The sequence below is a fragment of the Culex pipiens genome, chromosome 3 (assembly GCF_016801865.2).
Source record: "Culex pipiens pallens isolate TS chromosome 3, TS_CPP_V2, whole genome shotgun sequence".
In the NCBI taxonomy this organism is placed as follows: domain Eukaryota; kingdom Metazoa; phylum Arthropoda; class Insecta; order Diptera; family Culicidae; genus Culex; species Culex pipiens.
Genome location: NC_068939.1, coordinates 67,011,646 through 67,037,719, shown reverse-complemented (window position 1 = coordinate 67,037,719; position 26,074 = coordinate 67,011,646). Strand labels below are relative to the sequence as shown.

Here is a 26,074-nt window from a genome sequence, read left to right as displayed (position 1 = left end):
GTTATTTTGGATTGGATTGCATTGGACTGGATTGGATTGGATTGGATTGGATTGGATTGGATTGGATTGGATTGGATTGGATTGGATTGGATTGGATTGGATTGGATTGGATTGGATTGGATTGGATTGGATTGGATTGGATTGGATTGGATTGGATTGGATTGGATTGGATTGGATTGGATTGGATTGGATTGGATTGGATTGGATTGGATTGGATTGGATTGGATTGGATTGGATTGGATTGGATTGGATTGGATTGGATTGGATTGGATTGGATTGGATTGGATTGGATTGGATTGGATTGGATTGGATTGGATTGGATTGGATTGGATTGGATTGGATTGGATTGGATTGGATTGGATTAGACGCTTGAAACATGTGAAAATATATCTTCAAACATGCAACTCAGTATTAGTTTCTAGGCTCCTTTCGGTCTCGATTAGGGTCGTGCGACAAAATCTTTAAATAAAATTTGCAGAAGATTTTTTTCTCATAAATTAAATTGTTCAACACAAATTAGCGTACAAATTTAGGATGATTATTGTAGAAGTTTGGACTTATGGCCCGTAGAAGCACCTCAATCACAAAAAATGAACTTGAGACAAATTAGAACTAATGTTTTGATAAAGCTAATTGTCTTATTTTTGGATGTTTTCAAATGTTCAAATTAATATAAAAAAATTAGAAATTATTTTAATTGTAAAAGCAGAAAATTTTAAAATAATTCCAACATTTTACATTGTATATCGAACAAATTCAGATGAAATTGAAAACAAAAATAAAAAAGTGAATAATTATTCTAATGATAATGTATCAAAATTCAAAATTAAACCATTTTGAAGACAATAAACATTTTCATCAATAATTGTTATATTTTTGCTTGCCAAAATTGTATAGAATTCTTGTTAATCCTTTGCCAGATTTTTTAAATTTTGATGTGGCAACCGTGCAGCAGCGTCGAAAGTGTGATAGAAAAAAACTATCATTTGATATTCCTGCACCATAACATTAGAGAGTATCGCGTCCGTCATTACAGCTTACAGTTTTCCTTTGTTTCGTGATTTCATGCAAGATCATTCTCTTTCAATCATCCTGCTTTTTTTCTCGACAACGCGCTCTCACCGCTGAATTTTCTTACTCTCAAAAATACGCGATGAAGGACTGCTAAAGAGCGAATTGAAACCGCTTAGAACTGATAGTATGATATTTTTAGCAATATTAGGTGACACTGAGAAAAACTAATTTTTAACAACATTTGAAATTCAGAAGGCTGTATCTCAGCAACAAGCATTCCGATAAACAAAGTTTCAAAGTTCTTTATAAAATTTTCAGATAAAAAGATACATTTTTCGAAAATATTAGCATAAACAAATATAAATGTCAGGCTGTCCATATGAATAGTTAAAATTAAAATATGAAAATAAATGTTTTAGAGAATTCTATTTCAGGGCTCCGTTCCAAAAATCCAGCCTGATCTCTTCCCTGATGTAACACAAACCTTGGGACCGGCATCACGCCACCACCTGTTAGAAAATAGATTTCCTGTCCTGCTGCTGTCTAGTGTCTCAGGTCGTACTGTCGTACCATCACCCCTCGACCAAAAAAAAACCCATTCCTACTTCACAAGTGCAATTATGGCACATTCCGGGCCTGCTTGAGACATGCGAGGGACATTGTGCGAGAGGAAATTGAGTTTGGGATTTTTTTTTGTCACTCCCTTCTGCATTTTCACAGACAACACTCGTATGGAGGAAGGATTTTCTGTTGAATGGGCAACCCTCGCGCCGGCCGTTTCCATGGAAAATTGGTGAAAGTTTTTCCCCCTGGAGGCTGGTGACGGAGACTGCACCCCGGGGCCCACCGTTGCAAGAGCTTATGGTCGCTTAGTGAAGCATATCTGCGAGGAGAAAGAGAAGTAATCCCCGTGTTGGCAGCTCCTGTTGCTGCGGATTCTAGTGTCAGAGACAAATAGATTTGTTTTGAAAATTTGCGAAACAAGATTATAATTTTAAAATAGCAACGCAACGTTATTTTAAAAGTGAGCAATCAGGAATTTAAATTAGCATAGGAAATTTTGATGAAAGCTCTTCAAATGAAACTTAAAAGTGAGCAAAGTTTACAGATCCACTTGTCTATGTCCCTTTCATCAAGCATAACTGCGTCAGAACCTGGCCAACAACTGATAGCGTGGTGTCACCCGCCCCCGAATCGAAAAGTGCTACTCGATATAGAATGTGTATTATTCTATGCGGGATTTAGAATGCGAATTCAACGAGAAATAAGATGACGAAATGAGCGTTGGTTCTGTTTATCGCCGCAGGACATATTGCTTTCGGTGCCACACGACTTGTGGAATTGTTCATGCGTTCATGTTAAGAATGTCATTATAGGAGGACTCATACACATTTGTATTTTTTGCTTAAGGATGAGGGTTTGACGATTTAGGTGAATGAACGGCTCAACCCATACAAATCGATGTAGTTTGGTGGTGAATTATTCGGATTAAGACGAAATGAAGTGGAATAAAGAGATTGAAAGTGTGATAATAAGTCATATAGCTGCTGACAAAAAAGTAAAAGCTTATATATTAATTTAATAATATTGAATGTTTGGCCTTTTTGCAACGTAAGTCTTGCTTCCCTATCGTGGACAATTTCCATCCCCCCCTTTAGGTGTCCACGTGGTTTATGTATAAAATTTAGATTTTTGCCTTTCTTACAAAAGAAAGGTTTGAGGTTTGCTTTTGGAAAAAACGCTTTTCTCAGAAATCTTTGAAAAAACGTGCGCGGTGGGGAATCATCCCAGAAAATAAATCCTTTTACTAATTTGAAGGTTATAATTTTGGCCTGAAACCCGGAACTTAAAGCCTGATTTTTGAGAACTCTTTTCCTGAAATACTTGTGCGATGTCTGTATCCGATTTTAAAAATGTGTGTTTTCCATCATTGGAAATCCGCTCGGAAAAATCACAATTTTTATATTTCAGATTTGTAGCCGTGGGGTCGGATACGAACATTTTATTTTTCGATTCACAATTTTCGACCAGTAAATGTTGTCTAAGACATGTTTAGAGGTATTTTTTGTACTTTTTTTTTACAGACCGGAAATGGATTTTATTTGTATTTTTTGATTTAGCTCAAACTTTGTGGGGGCCTTCCCTATGACCAAATAAGCTATTTTGCGTCATTGGTTCACCCATACAAGTCTCCGTACAATTTTGGCTGCTGTCCATACAAAAATGGTATATAAATATTCAAACAGCTGTAACTTTTGAGTGAATTTTCTGATCAATTTGGTGTCTTCGGCAAAGTTGTAGATATTGTTGAGGACTTTTGAGAAAAAAATAGGTACACGGAAAAAAAAATTGCAGATTTTTTTATCAACTTTTTATATACTAAAACTCAATTTCCCAAAATACGTATTTTTTTATTATCGAGATTTTTTGATATGTTTTAGGGGACAAACATCCGCAACTTTTGAGCCATAGAGAAACATGGTCAAAATATGCCGCCGGGTTATAAATTTTTGGAAAAATAGTGATTTTTGGAAAAAATCGAAGTTTTATGCAAAACCAAGTTTGACATTACTTTTTAATGCAAAATTGAATTTGCAATCGAAAAGTACTTTACAGATTTTTTGATAAAGGGCTCTGTTTTCAAGATATAGCCACCGAAAGTTTGATTTTAGCGAAATATTTGCACTTTTCCAATTTTTAAAAATAGTGACCATGAGTGACCATTTCTAATTTTTTTTTAAAGTTCAGAAAATTTGCTATAAAATTGTCTAAGAGACAATAAAGATTGGACCTCTGGTTGCTGAAATACAGCGGCAAATTGAAGTTTTCTAAGTCTCACCCAATAAGCCCACCATTTTCTAATGACGATATCTAAGCAATTAATGGTCCGATTTTCAATGTTAATGCATGAAAGATTCGTGAAATTTTTCAATCTTTTCGAAAAAAATATTTTTAAAATTTTTAAACCAAGACTAGCATTTTAAATTGGCGTAATATTCAATATTCGGCCCTTTTAAAATGTAAGTCTTGATTTAAAAATTTTCAAAGTATTTTTTTCAAAAAGATCGAAAAATTTCACGAATGTTTCCTGTATTAATATTGAAAATCGGACCATTAATTGCTGAGATATTGTCATTAGAAAAAGGTGGGTAGTTTTGGTGAGATTTGGAAAACTTCAATTTTCGTGTTTCTTTTTCTTAAAGCGGCTATATCTCAGCAACCCGAGGTCCAATCTTCAATGTCTCTTTGACAATTTTATAGCAAATTTTCTGAACTTTTCAAAAAATATGTTTAGAAATGGTCACTCATGGTCACTATTTTTAAAAATTGAAAAACTGCAAATATTTCGCTAAAATCAAACTTTTGGAGGCTATATCTTGAAAACAGAGCCCTTTATTTAAAAATCTGTGAAGTACTTTTCGAATGCAAATTCAATTTTGCATTAAAAAGTAATGTCAAACTTGTTTTTGAATGAAACTTCAATTTTTTCCAAAAATCACTATTTTTTCGAAAATTCATAACTCGGCGGCAGATTTTTTGATCATGTTTCTCTATGGCTCAAAAGTTGCGGATTGTCCCCTTTAACATATAAAAAAATCTCGAAAATCAAAAAATACGTATTTTGGGAAATTGAGTTTTAGTAAAAAAAATGTTGATAAAAAAATCTGCAATTTTTTTTCCGTGTACCTATTTTTTTAAAAAGTCCTCAACAATACCTACAACTTTGCCCAAGACACCAAGTTGATCAGAAAATTCACTCAAAAGTTACAGCTGTTTGAATATTTACATACCATTTTTGTATGGACAGCAGCCAAAATTGTATGGGACCATCCATAAACCACGTGGACACTTTGGGGGGGTGGGGGTATGTGGATTGTCCACGCTCCATACAAAAAAGTTTTTTTTTGTATGGACAATTGTCCACGACGGGGAGGAGATTTCCAAAAAAGTGTCCACCTGGTTTGTGGATGGTCCCGTATGGAGACATGTATGGGTGAACCAATGACGCAAAAAAGCTTATTTGGTCATATGGATGGCCCCCACAAAGTTTAAGTTAAATAAAAAAAAAACTTAAAAATAAAAATGGTCTTAATCGGCCGATTCCGTAGAGAGTTGCTCTATACCTATTTTTAGTCCTGATCCATACAAATAACTTTGCCGAAGATACGAAATCCATCAAAAACTTCCTTGAAAAGTTACAGATTTTCAAATACTTACGTACCATTTTTGTATGAACGGCTGCCAAAATTGTATGAAAATTTGGGTGCACCAATGACACAAAATGTTTTTTTTTGTGATATTGAAAGTCCCCACAAAGTTTGAACCAAATCAAACAAAAAAAAAAAGTTTGGTGAAGAATTGCTCAGCTCGACGCTTGTCGTACTTCGCTTTTTGACGTTTTGAGATAAACGTGTCTTTATCTTTGACTTTAAATATACAAAACCGAGAGCATGTGCATTGCGCATTGTCCTAAAATTTGGTTGAAATTTGTTGCCGGATTCCCAAGTTTCAATCAAACAAGTTGAAAGCAGTCAAGCATTTACATGCGACATATCGTTTTCTGCCGGAATTCCCTTTGGCCAGTAGTCGTACTAGCAGGGTGTCACAAGATAGCATGATCAGATCGCAACTACTTTTTTATGAAGAGTGACAACATTGATAACAGAAATTCTTATCTGACTCATTTATAGGATCTTTGTGCATCTTCTCGACGGATTTACGTTATTCGAGAAGTTTTTTGAAGATATATAAAGCAATATTTTACGAGAATCTTGCATCAATCCTACCCGCTCAATATCCACAAGATGCTCATGTGTCAGCTAGAAGCCAGAAGCCACTAGACAGCTCCCGAGCGGAAGCACTGACATCAAGCAGTGTGATTGATGGCTTCCAAATTGCTGACTCGTTGTCTCATGATCTGGTGCCAATAGATAAAAGTTGGCTCCTCTTTTATTACATTCCATTTAGCACCCTCACTCGAGCTTCTTCTCCGCTTGATGTGTGCGCCCTTTTGATGTCCTTTGATGGAAAGACGTCCCCCCAATGCCCCACTTGACTGACTGACGGGGAGGGTCCAAGAGGAGGGGTACACTGCGGAATTTATGTGTCTGCCCCGTGGACAATAAAGCTCCATCTGTGGACGACCAGCTGGGATGAACTTGTCAGGATTGAGTTGATGTCATAAAATTGGTGGATCATTTTGTGTGAACTAAATGCGAAGAAGTTAACAGCTGTGAATGAGTGAACTTGAATTTTTGGAACATTCAATCCTGTAGAAAAGTTGCCCCACATTTTCAACTCTAATTAATATCTCTTCCGTTGAAGGATTTCCCTGGCAGCAATTAAAACTTTCCCCTCGCAAGTCCTCCCACCCTCGACCACCCCTCTGTTTTTCCATTTTCCATTCCAGTGAACAATAATTGCTAATAAATATTGAAACCACTCTTGAACGACTCTTAACCCGAAGGGGCTTCTTCACAGACAGACAAGCATCACAATATCATCTTGTTAAGAAACTGGTTCAGTAAAGAAGCTCATCTTTGACGACATTTGCCCTTCCCCTTCCCGCTCTGCTGTCTCTGATGAAGTTTGTCACTTCGTCTTATAAAATGAAAGAGTTCCCAATCAAATTGACGTAGCCTTGAGCGTGCAGTTTTCAAACAATAAGGATTCATTTGCAGGCTGAAGTTTCATTTCAGATCAATGGAGATGTGCTATGTTGCCATAATTGGCATTTTTATGGGATTTTAAATTTTTGTTTTAAAGAAAATATATTAACTGTCATAATTTATCATTTTTTTTTTAATTTTGAAGAAGACTAAACTATATTTTACAAAACTATTTTTTTAATGACGTCCCCCTATTTGTAAAAAAATAAACCCCTTCATAAAATAAACATTTTTTAACAAAATTCAAAGACCTTTCTTATTAGGCTCAAAATGTTTCGATCTGACATCCCTATTCACCCTCTAATACCCAGATGTTTTTTTTAGATTTTTTTCTATTTTTCTCATTTTTCTCATGAAGTCATTTCAGCATCTTTTATACTATAAAAATCTTTTCTTCTCTTGTTTTATTTTTATCTTGTTTCATTTTCAAGTATTTATCTATGCTTTTATATTAAAATGAAAAATTTTGTTCTAAATGAAAAAATACCCTTTTTGGTAATTGCAGATTCGAAAAGTACATTCAATTTCCCATAAAATGAAATGTGCCTAATATTTTTTACAGTTGAGTAATGAGCATTTCTCTACGAAATAGTTCTTTTTTGTATTAATTTTAATTTTTGTATTTTATAAATCCAGCTGAAACTTTTTTGTTGCCTTCGGTATGCCCAAAGAAACCACTTTGCATCATTAGTTTGCCCATATAATTTTCCATACGGGTAATTCTCTACCAACTCACACGAAATCGGGAAAAGTTGCCCCGACCCCTCTTCGATTTGCGTGAAACTTTGTCCTAAGGGGTAACTTTTGTCCCTGATCAGGAATCCGAGGTCCGTTTTTTGATATCTCGTGACGGAGAGGCGGTACGACCCCTTCTGTTTTTGAACATGCGAAAAAAGAGGTGATTTTCATAAATTTGCAGCCTGAAACGGTGATGAGATAGAAATTTGGTGTCAAAGGGACTTTTATGTAAAATTAGACGCCCAAATTGATGGTGTAGGGGAACAGCATCTAATTCCAGCGTGCCTCTAATGTTGGCAGGTCAGAACTTTGACATTCAATTAAAGCTAATTGAAAGCGTTTTCAACTGAAATCGAGTGATAAATAGCTCAATAAGAAGTGAGCAAGCAAGTTTTTATCAAAAGTTTTGCAAAATTAGTTGTTTAAATAGTGAAATCAGCCAATTGGATGGAGTTAGGAGCGAGTGCTTAACCTGCCAAACATAGGAGATTTTCCCCTACTCAGAATTCCGATAAAACGTATTTTTCATCGAAAAAAACACTAAAAAAGTTTAAAAAATTCTCCCATTTTCCGTTACTCGACTGTACAAATTTTTGGAACATGTCATTTTATGGGAAGTCCAATAAACTTTTCGAATCTACATTGACCCAGAAAGGTAATTTTATCATTTAAAACAAAATTTTTCATTTTAAAATTTCGTGTTTTTTCTAACTTTGCAGGGTTATTTTTGAGAGTGAAACAACGTTCAACAAAGTTGTAGAGCAGACATTTACAAAAATTTTGATATGTAGACATAAGGGGTTTGCTTGTAAACATAACGAGTTATCATGATTTTACAATTTTTTTCTTCTTCTTCTTCTTTTTTCTATTTCTTCTTTTTCTTCTTTTCTTCTTTTCTCTTCTTCTTTTTTCTTTTTCTTTTTCTTTTTCTTTTTTCTTTTCTCTTTTTTCTCCTTTCTTCTTTTTCTCTCTCTTTTTTTCTCTTCTTTTTTTCTTCTTTTCTCTTTTCTTTTTTCCTTTTTTCTCTTTCTTTTCTTTCTTTCTTTTTTTCTTTATCTATTTTTTTTTCTTTCTTCATAAAATTAACGAAAAAAAAGTTACTTTTTGCGTTTCTCTTTGTTTCGTCGTCCGTGTCTGTCGCGGGTGACCATGAACGGCCATGATCAACGACAATTACCTTTTTAAAACTTTTTTTCGTAAAATCGCGATAACTCGTGATGTTTTTAAGCAAACCCCTTATGTCCCTTATGTCCCCTAGGTCTGCCTATGTGGATCAATAGGACCGCGCACTGGACTCACAATCCAGAGGTCGCTAGTTCGAATCTCGAGGCGGACGCAAAAAATTCTAAGTGTAAAATATAGGTATTCGGTGCCCTCTCCCCGTGCCGTACCTTCACACTTAGGAGACCCGGGAGGCGGAGTCTTGTCGCAAAAAGAACGATACACACCTGTGGATCCGTTGACGAAACCGCAAGGTTTAATAGGGCCACATTATAAGGTGTTACGTCGATTCCGTTTCCTTATGTCTATATATTAAAATTTTTGTAATTGTCTGTTCTACAATTTTGTTGAACATTGTTACAATCTAAAGAATAACCCTGCAAATTTAGAAAAAACACAAAATTTTAAAATGAAAATTTTTGTTCTAAATAAAAAAATGACCCTTCTGGGTCAATGTAGATTCGAAAAGTACATTAAATTTCCCGTAAAATGACATGTTCCAAATTTTTTTACAGTCAAGCAACGGTAAATGGGAGAATTTTTGAAACTTTTTTAGTGTTTTTTTCGATGAAAAATACGTTTTTTCGGAATTCTGAGTACGCCATCAAATCGGGCGTCTAATTTTACATAAAAGTTCCTATGACAAAAAAAATTCTATCTCATCACCGTTTCAGGCTGCAAATCATTGAAAAACACCTCTTTTTTCACATGTTCAAAAATGGAAGGGGTCGTACCGCCTCTGCGTCACGAGGTATCAAAAAAACGGACCTCGGATGCGTGATCAGAGACAAAAGTTACCCCTTAGCAAAAAGTTTCACGCAAATCGAAGAGGGGTCGGGCAACTGCTGTGTGAGTTGGGGGAGAATTACCCATACAAATTTGGCTGCTGTCCATACAAAAATGATTTATGAAAATTCAATAATCTGTATCTTTTGAAGGAATTTTTTGATCGATTTGGTGCCTTCGGCAAAGTTGTAGGTATTCATAAAAACAACACTGAAAAAAATGATACACGTTAAAAAAATGTGATTTTTAATTTCGCTTTTTGTTCTTTTATGTTGATTTGCAAAAAGCGCTTTTTTCATATGTTTAAGGGGACATCAAATGCCAACTTTTCAGAAATTTCCAGAATGTGCAAAAAATCTTTGACCGAGTTATGAATTTTTGAATGAATACTGTTTTTATTTCAAAAATCGAAATATTGGTCGCAAAAATTTTTCAACTTCATTTTTCGATGTAAAATCAAATTTGCAATCAAAAAGTACATTATTGATAAAGTGTTCCGTTTTCAAGTTATAGCCATTTTCAGGTAACTTTTTTGAAAATAGTCGCAGTTATTTTTTTTTAAAGCTAATGCCCCATTGCTCAATTTTGAAAAAAAAAACAATATATTTGAAATGTTGAGAAAATTCTCTATATTTTGCTTTTTTAAACTTTGTTGATATGACCCTTAGTTGCTGAGATATTGTCATGGAGAGATTTAAAAACAGGAAAATTGATGTTTTCTAAGGCTCACCCAAACAACCCATCATTTTCTAATGTCGATATCTCAGCAACTAATGGTCCGATTTTCAATGTTGAAATATGAAACATTCGAACATGATTTTTTTTATCTTTACGAAAACAATATTTTCAATTTTTTTAAACAAGACTAACTCTTGCCAATTTAACAAACCTCAGAAGAAGGCCACAAATGATGATGGTGAAGCAGGAAAAATTCAGTTTCTCTTTCTTGACAAGACTGCTCGTCAAACTTCGAAAAACCAGTTTTTAAACATAATTTTGTTTGAGAATGAATTTCTACTACAATTTCTTTAACTCCTTTATTGTGATCATTGACGTAAAAGCCATCTTCGTAGCAATTTTAACTTTAATCAGTTTAACAAAATAAAGGCACTTGTTTCCTTAATTTAGACTCTTCCTTATAATCTGCTTGTTGTGTTTCTATACTATGTTTTCTCTAAACTTTGTTTTTCTATCTTTAAGTGAGATTCTTCTTCTTTTATTTGGTTCAGTAATGCTTCAAGCCTTTCATTTTCACTCTTAAGGTCAACTTCTCCAAATTCTTTCTTTCCACGCGAACAATAGTTTCTTCAACTTCTTTTATCCGACGAGCCAAAAGATTGTCTGAATTTCTCTTCCTAAACTGGGTGTACTTTGCAACTCTGCCAAGTGTCCACAAAGGACTGATTAGGAATTGTTTTGCAATTTCGTAATTTCCACGATATTTTTCAACTAACTCTATAAAATTTTGGTTTACTGTCTGAAGTTCCAACCGCTTTGTCGTGTCATTAATAATTTTTTTTTCGATGTGTGTAATTTGACTTTTCACGGTTTCTATTTCTTTGATAACGTCTCTTTTCGAACTGTCCAGTTCAGCAATTTTGTTATGCATTGTTTGAATGATAGCTTGATTCACCCCAAACACTGGCTTGAGTAGTTTACATTTCTCTAGATCTTTTTTTATGACACTCTCATGGACATATAATTCCATAACCATCTCTTTTGAGCGATCATTAAAAGCTCGCTTGTAGTCCTTGCAGCAAATCCCATTTAATAATCTAGTCTGAGAATTGAAGCAGGTTTCATCTCTATCGACAATTATTTCTCTTTTTTCTTGCATAATTTGCGTAATTTTATCACAACTCCATTCATTGTTGCTTAGTTTCACGTAATTGAGACTCTTCATCATTCCACCAAATTTAAATTCAATAAATTTATTGTTATTCAACTTGAGAGTTTTCATTTGATAAAATTTGTTAGTGGAGCCAAAGCTAAGAAAATTGTAAGATAAATCTAGACTCTGTAGAGGTTGCCCCAGGATCTTATATGGAAAATTAATTTCAAATAATTGATTGTGTGCAACATTTAAAACACTCAAGTCTGGCATGGATTCGATCAAATCAATGCTTTGGAGTTTGTTATGTGACAAATTTAACATTTTCATGCCTCTACAGTTTCGCAATGCCGAAATGTCTGTAATTTGATTGTGTGATAAGTATAAATGTTGAAGTGTACAGATATTGGCATTGATATAACTTATAGAATTATTTCGGGCATTCATTTTTTGAACTTGACCTGGAATGTAAAGGCTTTCAAGATTGTTAAAGCTTACTGAAATGAAAGACAGATTTGGCTTATCATCGAGTTGGTTTAAATTGAAATGGCTAAGCTGGTTGTAAGATGCATCTAAACTATTCAGCATGAGATTTCCGCTAAACTGGGTGTCAGATATTTCTTGAAGATCATTATTTGACAAATTTAGCACTTCAAGATTATCAATATTTTGGAAACTAGGTAGCTCTGAAATGTCGTTATGGTTCATTAACAGCCGTTCAAGTTTTCTGTTCTTTTCAAAAGCATCGTTATTAAAATTAGTAATTCTGTTATAAGACAGATCCAGGTGAACTAATGAAGGCACTGCTTTGAATACGTCTATGCTTGAGATTAAATTCCGTTTCAAGTTTATCGTTTTTAACTTTTTGGCATTTTCAAAGGCCTGGTATTCAATATTTTTTATCCAAAGATCTTCAGCATTCAGCAACTCCATTTCTGGAAAGGCATCAAATAATCGTTTTGGCAAAAACTGCAACCTGGAGTTGATAAAAGTGACATTCTTTTGAGGATTGTTTTCCTCACCGAGACCGAGAACATTGGCTTCTTTACGATTTATCCGAACGTTTTGAATGATACAATCGTAGTTGATATTTGATTCGGTACAGATGAATGATGGCTTACTGCTTGTTGATTGCCTAAAACAGAAAAAATGACTTATATGACCTTCAATAAAAAGAATCTATGAATCTAATTTCGCATGTTCAAAAATGCAAGGGGTCGTACCGTCCCTCCGTCACGAGATATAAAAAAAACGGACCTCGAATTCGTGATCAGGGACAAAAGTTACCCCTTATGACAAAGTTTCACGCAAATCGAATAGTGGTAGTGCTGCAACTGCTGTGTGAGTTGGCGGAGATTGACCCTTATAAATAATATGAAAGAAGAGAGATTTTTTGTGTTTACCTTCTACCAAGCATATAATCGTTCCCAATGTTTACATATTTGTCTTCTGCTAGTGGTTCAGGATTTACACACGTCAGTGTTGCAAGAACCACAACAACACTGAAAGAAGAAAAAGCAATTGCTTATACTCAACTTTTCTTACTAAACAGTTAAAAATATACCACTTCAAAAGAGTCCACTTCCAACGCATCTTTGCTTTTGCTGAATATTAACTCGATGAACACAATTTAAAGATGTGCTCGATTGAACGGCTCAATTCCAACTGAAATAAGCGACTCTCTGTCGGCGAACATGCTTCGTTAGCCGTCGAATCATATGAGATAAGAGTATTAAGAAGTATGAGTTTTAAAAAACATCACCGTTATCAAAAAGCGATGCTCAATAGTTTCTGTTTCATGTTTTTTTTTTTTGCAAAGTATTTGAAAATTAAATTTGGTTTTTTTTGCCGATTTGTAATATGAATTTGATTCGACGTGCTTCAAAATTGCACAACTAAAACTACATATGTCTGCATTTACAACGAATGTGTAGTAGGGTGCCCAGAAAAAATGACCCCCTGCTCCACAAGCGGAATACGGTTTATTGGGTTATTTTAAGCATCTGTGCAAATTTTGAGCGAAATTGGTTCAGATTAACCCATTGATACCCGAGCCTGAAGTTGATGAAAAAAATATTTTTCATTCAAAAATGACTTTTTTATATCGCTAATAACTTTTCAGGATCAAGTTTTATAGCTTAGGTATGTTCTACAAAGTTGTAGAGCATTACATTTCCAATGGGAATCTCACTCTTAGGAATATTTTGATGGAAGTAGCGCACCCTGCAGTCCAAACCGTAAGAAAGTTGGGTTTTCCATACAATTTTTCGATTTTTCCCATACAAACTTCAACTTCGAGTATCAATGGGTAAATTTTGACCGATTATGCTCATATTTTGCCCAGAGTCCTAAAATAGCTCAAGGAATAATATTCAGCTTGTGGAGCGAAGTTTTGAGAAAAAGACCCATATTCTGGGTAACCTAATGTGTAGCCAGAACATATTTTCAGATATTTTTTGAGATCCATCTTAAGAAAGTAGTGTGCAAGGAATATACCCTTTAGGTTGAGTAAGTTATTTTTCATTGATTAAAAGTTAAAAAGTTAATGCTTGGTAACACTTGTCAATAAAAATTGAAAAAAATTACAGCTTTTCAAAAAATAACTAAATTTTAACTGAAAAAAAAATCACAAATGCGACAAGAAACAAAGTTGTAGCCCTTGCTCGGCTGACGACGAACTTAGTTTCCGAAGGGACAAGCTGCTTCTGCTGCTGCCCAGAAGATAAGCCCGTCATTTTCGCATTGAGACTGAAATCTCGGTCGGTACTATCAGCAATAGTTACTGCTGCTGCTTTCCTGCAACTTTTCCCCTCAAGAAAGCCTCCAGAACCAAGACTACAGTCGGTATGAATTATTTATGGGTCGGTGATTTCTCCCCAATCGTCCCTTCGAGACTTGGGAAAGGAAAGTCTTCACCACATCACTTGAGAGGGTATAATTGTCCACTGAGTTGAACTTTGCCACACTGGAAACACTGCAAAATTGCACCTTGCACTGGGGCGGAAACTGTGCGGCGTTGGGGTCAAATAAGTGGGTTACGCCCCTCCCCTCTTGGAAACGATTCAGCCGAGCGTACTGGAGTGAGGAAATTGATGATGTTTAACGTTGATTACTCTTAATTTAAATTATATTTAAACAGAATGAGAAAATCAGCACTCCTTTGCCAGTGAAAAGAAGACGAAATCAGGAGTTGAAAAAAAAACTCAACTCGAAATGACTCATCCCATCAAGAGCAATAAATATCAAGATTTTCTGCTATCTCTCCGAGGAAATCAAATTCCCGTTCGGTTGCCCCGTGGGCTGGAAGGGGCTTTCCCCTTTTCAAATATACAGCCTGCAGTGAAAATATCAAGGATCAATACTTGAGATGGTTTCCCTCGTCGAGTTGTGTTTGAAGTATGTGTATATACGATATAATCCGTTTTCAAGTGCGTTGAAACGAAATTGAAAGTACAGCATTATGGCGTCAAAGTACGGTAAATTGGGATTTTTGTACTTGAGCTGAATCTAATAACAGAGTCGAGGAAAATTGCAATAAATTTACTGTATTGGTGGAAGGTTCTATCGCAAAATGTGGGGTTGTGAATTTCTGAAACTTTAGTCGCTGTAACTTTTTTCGAGATAATGGTTCAGTATGTTTTCAATGAATTTTAAAAACTTATTTAAGATAAAACTGGAACAAATTTGTTCCAATTTTGTGAAAATGTGTGAATGTGTGAATAATGTGAAATAACATTTCATAACGCTATTGAAAATTAGGATTCTCTTTTTGTACTTCTTCATTTGGTACACCAAAATTTATCACTCTTCATAATACTGTGCATTATATGGCACCGCAAAAGTTGTATAAATTTATATAAAATATTGCTTAAACTAGTTTGAACATTAGTACCTTAAAGAACTGAGAAAATGTAACTAAACATAGGGTTAAGATGGTTAAATTTAAAGCAGGGCTGTAAAGTCGGAGTCGGAGTCTAAAACTCAACAAAAAATGTATTTTTATTGTTCAGTATTTGTTATAAATTCTTCTTTCATTTTTAATTGTTTTTTAATCCCATGCACATTGCCATTTTTTCATTTTTTAAAGAGATTTATCAGATACCATTATGTTATTGGGATTTGAATGCTCTGATTGTGTTATTTCACTATGATCACTAAATGATAACTTGTTAATCCTCTCTAACTCAAAAAATAATTTACAATATTGGTTTTGCTGTCAGACTTTTTTGACTTCTTCTTTTTGCCTATAACTATGAACCTTTTCAATTCAAATTGGATCAAATTTAATCCAGTGCTTTCTGAAAAAGGACACACACAGTCATCTTTTCCCGATAGCGAATGAGTTGGAGGTATTAAGTAAATCATTTTGAGGAAAAAAAAATACGAGGTACATACAAAAATTTAAACTAATAATCACTATTCACTAACAGTATAACTTTTCCATCAAATCGTTGATTATTATAACAATCTATTAATTGGAACATAACATGCGCATTTTGTTTACAAATAAGTACCAAAAAGTCAAAGTGTAACGTTTAAAATATTTGAAACTAAAAAAAACATCAAAAAAAGTTGCAGCAAATTCTGAAATAATCATTAATTATCATTCATTAAGCTTCGTTTCAGAATAAGATTCAAGAAAATTTTCAAATTAAGATAAATCAAAAATCTCTAGATAACATATTTTCTAGGCCACGGATATTTGAAAAGGATCCCTTAAGCGTCCTTTCCATGAAGATTTTTTTTAGGAACATTGATTTGCAATAATAATCTTCTTCAGGCATAATGTCCATGTACGTCTTAAAAAAATCAATGGAGTGTTAAAAAAATAGTTTCGTTTAAAATTGTTATTTATAAAACCAAAGTAAACTATAAAAGTCTTTGTGTTTCTTATAAATGTCAGCCTAAAAGTGAGCATATTAAATTTATATGTTAAATCGATCTTTAAGGTTTTTTTTTTTTTAGATGATTCATTCAAACAAATAACAATCATGCATTTAATATTATAAGCTTTTAATAAATTAAATTTGAGGTGAAGTAAATAAATCCAAATTTACTTACAAAATTGTTCTTCTAAAAATGCCTTCAAAACTGAAGATATTTTTTTGATTTCTGGTGCAATATCGTATAAAACTTGTAACCTAGAAACTATTTTTCCGTTTTGTGATTCAAACTTATTTTCTTTGAGAAAAACATGACAAATAGAGAGTAAAAGTTAACTAACTTTTGAAATATTTAAAAATATGTGTAGTCAGAGTCGGAGTTGAAAGCAAACCATTTGTTGCAAGCTTGATTCGAAGTCGGAGTCGTTTGAAACATGACCCGACTCCGCAGCCCATTGAATACATACTAATTTGAAAGAATATGAAGAATAGAACTTTGTATGTTTGAAATAATAAGAAAACCTGAATCAAATATTACAATTACAAGAACAAATTATTTTGGAAGAATATAAAAAAAATGTAAAATATGTTTGAGTTCAGCTTCCTGATATATATTTTCTTTTTTTTTATATTTGAATGAATGGAAAAACTTGTAAATATAACAGAGAAAGAATACATTATATTACTTTTTAAAAAAATTACTCAGGTTATTAAAAAATCCCGTAAAACTTTTTAGAAAACGCCTAATTACAAACGTTTCTTAATCCCCCGTTAGGTGGTTGGTGCCTTCCTCACATTTACAAAGTGATTCAACTCATAATCCAGATTTGCATTGTTCACAGCCTTACGGCTTATTGAGCCGACTCGGTCCAAATCAGGTTCCAGCATGGAAAGGACCTGATTAAAATAAGTTTATGAATATAAATAATATATATCTAATACAGACATTTCCAAAAAACATGCAGACTCTCATTTGAAGCGATGTGGCAACCGAGCTTTGGGCATCAGGCGTAACTCCGCACGTAAACAAAAGACCCGACCTTTTGAGGTTATAGAAAAAATCACTCTTTTTTGTATCTACAAAAAACTTTTTCAGAGCATAACTTTTAAAATACTTCACTAATCTTAATAATTTTGAAAAGGGTCTTATTGGACCCCAAAGCGATCATAAAAAGGCAAACCCAGCCAAAATCGATTCAGCCAGTTTAAAGATAATTTTTGTAATTGTCTGCTCTACAATTTTGTAGAACATTGTCACACTCTAAAAAATAACCCTGCAAAGTTAGAAAAAACACGACATTTTAAAATGAACATTTTGTTCAAAATGAAAAAATGACCCTTCTTAGTCAATGTAGATTCGAAAAGTATATTAAATTTTCCATAAAATGACATGTTCGAAAAAAAAATTACAGTTAAGTAACGGAAAATGGTAGAGTTTTTAAATCTTTTTTAGTGTTTTTTTTTTCAATGAAAAATACGTTTTTTTGGAATCTGAGTACGCCATCAAATCGGGCGTACAATTTTACATAAAAGTCCCTTTGACACAAAATTTCTATCTCTTCACCGTTTCAGGCTGCAAATTATTAAAAAACACCTATATTTTCGCATGTTCAAAAATTGAAGGGGTCGTACCGCCCCTCCGTCACGAGATATCAAAAAACGGACAAAGTTTCACGCAAATTGAAGAGGGGTCGGGGCAACTTTTCCCGATTTCGTGTGAGTTGGGAGAGAATTACCCATACGTAAAGGTATATCTAAAAGGTGAATTTAGGAAGTTCAATTTTCAAGTGATTTAATAGCCTTTCCTCAGTGATGAAGGCAAAAATGGAAAGCTTGTACATTTTACACTGAAACACGAAAAAACTGTTTTGGTTTCGAAAGAATGTATTTTTTTAAATATGTTTGCATATAAGCTTGCATCTGTAACGTTATCTCAGAAACCATCCTCACTATCTGCTCGTTATGAACATTCAAAAAATATAGAAAAATCAACCTAATTGTTTTTGAAATAATATTACAAAATGTTTACCTTTAGACATTTTCACACTTTCCCACGTTTGAACTTTTGTCCACTCACGACCTTTTTGCGTTCAAAATTTCGACCTTAGGCTTTCAGCCATTTGTTTTTTTTTTATCAGACTTAGCTCAGCCTAACTCAGTTCCTGTTTTGGAACATTCTGAAGTGAAATTTGGTTTGACTCGATTCCATTTCACGAAGTTAAATTAAAAAAGCAGCTATTGTATCTTTCAAAATCTGATTTTATGATTATTTTTTTATCCCTCTACTGCCAAATTTTTATTTTTCCCGTGTTCAGGAGGCCATTTTGAGCAACTTTTGTTCTACGAAAAACATTACTTCTCTTGTTTTATGTTTTCCTTGTTCCATTTTGAATATTTTAATTTGCCTTTATCTTGTTTAGTTTATGTTTGTTTTTGTTAGTATTTGGCATATTCTACCACCTCCTATCATTACATTTTGCCTATCTAATTTTTTCATGATTTTACAGTCACTTTTTAAATTTTTTGCTTGTTCTTCACATTTTCTGCTAATAAATCATCATTATCATTTTAATTGTTTAAAAATGCGTAGAGGCATAGCCTCGGTCACTAGAAAAATTACTGTATACTCCTTTTTATTTAAAATATTGGAAATGTTAGTAAAAAACACAGTTAAAGGTGACCCCTAATACAATGACATTTTTAAAAACAATGGCAAAGTCACATAAAACAAGTAAAACTTCCAACCCATAAATTTTCTAAAATTTTAAGAGTTCTTCTTTCCAATCCAATGCAATGATCAAAAATTGGTTGGAAAATTGATTTTTGGCGAATTTTTAAATCGAAGCCCGTCTTAAGGCGGGGTTGGGTTGTAGAGGGTTATTTGATTGAACTCCAGATTTTCCATTTTAAAAGTGTTGTAATTTTCAAAGAAACTGTAAATGTGATGAAGCTTACCATAGTCTTCTTAGACCATGTTTTTTTGCATTATTGGCTGCACTCTTCCGGCACTAATGGTAGTCAATCAAAAATACCAAACAACATTTCCATAATTAAACTGAAATCGATTGACAACCACGTCTCGTGCACCCTGCTCCGTTTCGTAGATGGTATCTATCCCAGCAGCATGCATCGACGACCTGCTTCCTTGCGAGCGCGCTTACTCGAGCAAACTGTGCCCCGTGTGACTGTCAGACACCAGATTGGCACTTCCAAACTTCCCGTGAGCTGCGCTGGAGTCTGCATCCGAGGCAGCATCCCCAGTTTGGAGCGCCCAGACGGAATCCATAAAAGTGACATTATACAGTCTCAATTTTCCCAACATTTCGAATATTATGCTCCCCGGCGTTTATTTTTTTTTTCGACTTCGACTAGACGGGGTGTTTCGGATGCTGATGCTGATCGTGTTGTGTCTGGTGTAGATGGTTCCTGTTATATTTTTTTCTCGGTTCAGAAGCTTCATCTTCATGCGGACTTTCCGGCAGATGATAAAAAGGGATGTCAGACCTAGAGGGGGGGATGGGAGCGGCCTCAACAAAAACAAAGGGGAACATTTTTAGCGATAAAATACCAAACCAATTTCTCCATCAAGTGTGTGTACCGAGAAATCATGGATGCCAAAAAGGAAAGTCTGATTCTATTTGTTTCAAAAAACAATTGAAAATTGTTAAAAATCAATTTTATTTGGCTTTAATTAAGGATAAGAAAATTGTTGTATAAAGTGTATTTAAAAAAGTTCAACAACTTCCCTCTGTTCAGGAATTGTGTTGCTTTGCAACAGCACATCACAGCCAATATCAGTGGAAGCCCTACAGAAGCCCTACCACCCAGCAATGATACGAATCCGTTTTCATATTCATTGATTCGAGTTTTTCCAGCACCAAGCATTTTCAAAATTTATCATCGTGTGTCGGCCTGCAAAAAAGAGGGGTGAGCAATCAGTGTGCGCCTTTAGTGGAGATGTTGCAGCGGAAAATCGTCTATCTCTGGGTGTGTGTGAGTGTGCGAAAGGTGCGTTTTTCTTGCAAAACTGTGCTGTTACTGAAAAACGTTTTTGAGCATGCGAGTGTTCGTGTGTGTGGATGTGGTTCTGTGTGATGCCAGTCAGCCACACATGGTGATGGCAGGAGCAAATGTTTATTGGTCCAGACAGCTCGCGTTATGGGAGTGGGTTAGGTTCTGCAGTTTCTGAAGTTGATAGGGAATGATCAAACCAAAGTGCGGGAATCATTTGGCACATTTTGTCAAAAGAGCTTAGCTCGTCCTTTGTCTTATGATATAGGTTAGATTTAAGACATTTTAGAAAAATATTTATCCGGAATACACTAATTTATTTAATTGCTGCACGATTTTTTACAGTTCAAAGGTAAAACGGTACATCTGTGGAATTTTTAAGCTGTCGGGCAAAAAAATAGCCGGAATCGGATCACATTTGATCTGGATCCTGCTGATTTCACGAGAAATCATTAATATTTTATAGGTACTAGAATCTAGGAACTATTTGAAATTGAAAAAAAAATCAAAAAAAAAGTTGCTACTAATTTTGAAACCATCTTTATCGTATATCTTAAAGTTTACCATTTCTAACAAATATCGAAATGGTTTATCCTTGAGTAAACTATTTTTAAGCAAATTTCGACAATATTTCATATTTGCACATATTTGACATTACCAACTCTAGCCGGCTCCGACACCGATTCTGATTCCGACTCCAGCTTTTAAAAAATGGTTGGCTCCAACTCCGACTCCGACTCCACATATTTTTAAATGTTTCAAAAGTTAGTTAATTATTTTTAAAACATTGATAAATAGGATTATTTAAATACTCTCTAAGTGTCATGTTTTTCTCAAGAAAAATAAGTTCGAATCACAAAACGGAAAAAAAGTTTCTAGGTTACAAGTTTTACACAAGTTTTACACGTTTTGAGAAGAACAGTTTTGTAAATAAATTTGGATTTATTTGATTAACCTCAAATTTGCAAATAATTTATTCAAAGCTAATAAATTTAAATATTAAATTGTTATTTTTAAATGAATAATTAAAAGAAACCTGGCCTTAATGATCTATTGAACATAAAAATTCAATTTGCACACTTTTAGGCTGATATTTATAAGAAGCACAGTGACAGGCACCTTGTTTTTTTCAAGGCGTACATGGACATGGATACTTAGTGAATCTTCACCTAAAACGAAACTTTATGAATGATCTTGCGCCTCCATCAAAATAATTGAAAAAACCTAAAATATAATAAAAAACAAATATCCACAAGTAAAATATTTTTTTATTTTTCACAAGTATTTCATTTTTTAAGATACATTGATTTGCAATGATAATAACCATCCGTCATATGTGGGACATATAGTATGAAAAAATTCTTACCGGTTGATAATATTTTGATTTAGTTTTTTTATAATATTTGAAAAATAAATTAAAAACCTATATTTTGCTCTATATATTTTTAATTAGTTCATTTTTGTACTGAAATCTTGAGATTTGTTCAACGATCATTTGCAACGATATCAAAATAGTTTACCTAAAATCAACATTCAATGATTATTTCAAAATTAGTTGCAACTTCTTTTGATATTTTTTGTTAGTTTCAATTATTTTAAATGCAACACTTTGATTTTCTTGTACTCAGTTATAAACAAAATGCGCATGTTGAGTTCCAAGTAAGACATTGTTATCATCGTTGATTATTTGTTACTGCCAGTGACTCTTTTTAGATTTCCAAAAACAGTGATTACTATTTTTAATCTTTTTATGTACCTCGTAATTTTTTTTTTCCTAAAAAATGATTTAACTTAAAACCTCCAAGACATTCGCTATCGGGGTAAAAGATGACTGTGTGTGAACTTTTTTCAGAAAGAACTGGATGAAATTTGGTCAAATTTGAATTGAAAGGGCACATAAATATAGGCAAAAGCAAGAAGTCAAGAATCAATTAGATATGTCTGACTACATAACTAATTTTTTTTATCTTTTTTTAAATTATGATACTACATACTTGGGTAAGAGGTTATCATTTAGTGATTATATTGAAATAACACAATTAGAGCTTTCCAGTCACAATAAAAAGCATCAAAAACATAATGGCATCTGATAAATCTCTTTAAAAAAATGGCGACGCAGTGCATGCGACGTTAAAAATGATAAAAATATAAGAAGTTTTGTATATTATGCTGTTATATAGGCATTATTATTTTGGCATTTCATAAATTTCACATTGTTCGCGAAGTCGAGAAAATTCACCAGGGCTGTGGAGTCGGAGCCGGAGTCGGCTAAATTTTAAGAGCTGGTGTTGGAGTCAGAGTCGGAGCCGAAGATTTCTGATAACCCGGAGTCGGAGTCGGAGTTATCTTAAATTCAACGAAAAATATGTTTTTTTATTGTTCAGTATCAATGAAAAAACATATTTTTCGTTGAATTTAAGATAACTCCGATTCCGACTCCGGGTTATCAGAAATCTTCGGCTCCGACTCTGACTCCAACACCAGCTCTTAAAATTTAGCCGACTCCGGCTCCGACTCCACAGCCCTGGTGAATTTTCTCGACTTCGCGAACAATGTGAAATTTATGAAATGCCAAAATTTCTGCGAAATCTTGTGGTGATCTAGGAATTTTTGAAATTATTACAAAAAAAATTAACAAATATTTTAGCCACAAAGATACAAAATGCAAATTTGACCAAAAATAGGTTTGCTTAAAAAATATATTTTCATTGAAAAAATTGCCTTGTTTTTCGTTTATTTTAGCAATTTAACTTTTTTTTTCTGCATTTTTAAGCCTTTTTTCTTCTGGAGATTTCAGACCACAGATTGGAAAATTGAACAAAAGGTAGAACTCCGGGAGTTTTTTGTTGGTTTAATTTTTGCTTCAATAAAAAAATCTTGAAATTATTTTTAGGAGTTGTTTTTTCCAAACATTATTTTTTCAAAATGTTTAGTGAAAATAAAAGTACAATCAATTGAAACAAAATTGTTATGTTCCATTTATCATCACTTATGTCACGATTAAGCTCGTTCAAAATTATCTGGAATTTCAGTGAAATTTCCATGTACAGTTCAGCAAAGAGTTTCCTTTTTCGCCGGGTTTTTAAAGCTCGGTTTATCAAATTACTTGAGCTTTATAGTATCATTTTCTGAAAAATTGTAGTTTTTTCTTAATCCCTTAAAGTGTCAACCAGTGAAACTGTAAATTTGTAATGTAATCCCCTGGGTAGTTCCGTGAAATATCCACGATATTTTGTCCCCGTGAAAAATTTTGTTTTTTTATCGTGAAAATCTCTAAGCCTACGATATTATTAAACTAGTTTCAGTTGGAGTCGGTTGTACTTGAAAACCGGAGCCGTAGTCGGACACAAAGTAGGCAAAATTCAGAAAGCCGCAGCCGGATTTAGGATGATTTGATAGTTGATAAACTTAGCTGCGGAGAGTCTTCATAACAATCGATCGGATTCCAGAGATATTTGCAAAAAAAGTAAACAAATGTAAGAACCGCAATTTTCCCAGTGCTCTCACCGAAGCCGAACCTTAAAAACCATAGAAGAACTTTTTGATTCAAAATTTAATTTTACATTTATTGTTGGAATTTTTGTCGGGGTAATTCATGATGTTTCTTGATTTTTATTTTATATTGATAGCTTGGTAAAAAATAAACGTCCAAAATTCAGATTTTGTGATAAAAAATAAAAACTAAATAAAAAAATGTATTTTTTTCGGTGTATTTCTTTTTCTGAATAATCCTAATCATAACCTACCTCATAACCTCATAACTTTGACGAAGACACCAACTCGATAAGAAAATCCCTCCTCAAGACACAATTTTCAAATATTTCCATAGCAAATGTGTATGGATATCACCTAAATTTGTATGGAGACTTGTATTGAGAAATCAATGAAGCAAAACCGTTAATTTCAAAGTTAAATCAAAATAAAAACGTTACTTAATCCACCTTTAGGTGGTTGGTGCCTTCCTCACATTCATAAAGTCAATACATTCAGTAAAAATAGCAACATTCCCTTAACATTTTTAACAAATCAACTTTATTACTAATTTCTTTTGATAGGGTTCGCAGACCTTTAATTTTTTTGGCTCATCGGCAATTTTTAATTTTTTTGGCTCATCGGCAAAAAAAAACCTATCCAACGATAGTTCGCATGGAAGATTCAGACAATATTTTTATCACAATATCTGAAATCCGACCTCTAAAAAGTGTATAAATAACACTTAAGTGCTAATAACTTTTGGAAGGGTTGTCAGATCCTCGATGTATTAAGCTCATTTGAAAGGTCTTTCGATTGTCTAACTAACGACAGGTCGCATGATGGACCCGGACATCATTTTTACTGAAATATCTAAGATCCGGCCTCCAAAAAGTGTATAAATAACACTTAAGTGCTAATAACTTTTGATAGGGTTGTCAGATCCTTGATGTTTTAGGCTCATTTGAAAGGTCTTTTGATTATCTAACTAACGATGGGTCGCATGATGGACCCGGACATCATTTTTACTGAAATATCTGAGATCCGGCCTCCAAAAAGTGTATAAATAACACTTAAGTGCCAATAACTTTTGATAGGGTTGTCAGATCCTTAATGTTTTAGACTCATTTGAAAGGTCTTTTGATTATCTAACTAACGACAGGTCGCATGATGGACCCGGACATCATTTTTACTGAAATATCTGAGATCCGGCCTCCAAAAAGTGTATAAATAACAGTTAAGAGCTAATAACTTTTGATAGGGTTGTCAGATCCTCGATGTTTTAGACTCATTTGAAAGGTCTTTTGATTATCTAACTAACGATGGGTAGCATGATGGACCCGGACATCATTATCATTGAAATAACTGAGATCCGGCCTCCAAAAAGTGTATAAATAACACTTAAGTGCTAATAACTTTTGATAGGGTTGTCAGATCTTCAATGTTTTGGGCTCATTGGAAAGGTCTTTTTAATACCTTTCTGAAAATGTATAACATGATAGGGTTTCATGCAAAAACCACCCTTTTTACAATCTTCCGGACATACGCCAAAATCGTTTTTTTAGCATAACTTTTGAAGTACTTAACTAAACTTGCTGATTTTAAATAGAGACCTATGGGACCCCAAGACGGATCGAATGAGACTAATAGGGTCAAAATCTGTTCATCCAGTCCGGAGATAATCGAGTGACAATTTTTTTGTCCACCCACCTACACACATCCACACAGACATTTGCTCAGAACATGATTCCGAGTCGATAGGTATACGTGAAGGTGGGTCTACAAGGTCGAATTAAGAAGTTCATTTTCCGAGTGATTTTATAGCCTTTCCTCAGTAAGGTGAGGAAGGCAAAAAAATGGAAAATTAGACGATTTTTTTTGCGCACTGCTTCGAAACAAACAAGTATGAGAAAAATAAATCGTAATTAAACCATTGATACTAGAGAATAAGGTTTGCATGGGAAAAATTTAATAAAAATGGGCAAACTCTATTTAATACAACATTGCCAACAGTTTCACAATTTCCATTTAAGTATTCCCAACAGTATGTTTATGTTTATGTTTATGTTTATGTTTATTTCTTTATGTTCATCTGACACTTTTGTCTTCATGAACTTGGGTGGGGAAAAGCCAGAGGCATAAAACCACCCTCAAGGACAACAATTATTACATTACAATGACCAATTACAATAGATAAACTTAGAATTAAAATATCACAGCAGCTATCACAGTCAAGATGTAAACAAGAGCGATCTAAGTTTGCTTAAAAAACTATTTACAGACATTCCGAAGTCAAACACGTCGTAGACACAATTGAAGACATCACACATCGCCCGAATCGGTTCGTTCTGCCCGTAGAGAGTACGCTGGAGATCAAGACGAAGGAACTCTCGTGTCCTGAGTGGCCTTGGCATGACGTTGATATTCACTCTTTCCAGGATGTTGGGGGC

General features: G+C 33.9%; 1 protein-coding gene across 1 annotated transcript; it reads right to left on the bottom strand.

The window, feature by feature from the left end:
• Positions 1-10,033: 10,033 nt before the first annotated feature.
• Positions 10,034-12,921, bottom strand: LOC120420920 (platelet glycoprotein V-like). Its single transcript, XM_039584047.2, has 3 exons — positions 12,824-12,921; positions 12,663-12,761; positions 10,034-12,394 (listed from the first exon to the last, which is right to left on the bottom strand). The coding sequence occupies exons 1-3, from the start codon at positions 12,850-12,852 to the stop codon at positions 10,654-10,656; spliced, it is 1,869 nt and encodes a 622-aa protein (XP_039439981.1). The 5' UTR covers positions 12,853-12,921; the 3' UTR covers positions 10,034-10,653.
• Between the last annotated feature and the right edge of the window lie 13,153 nt (positions 12,922-26,074).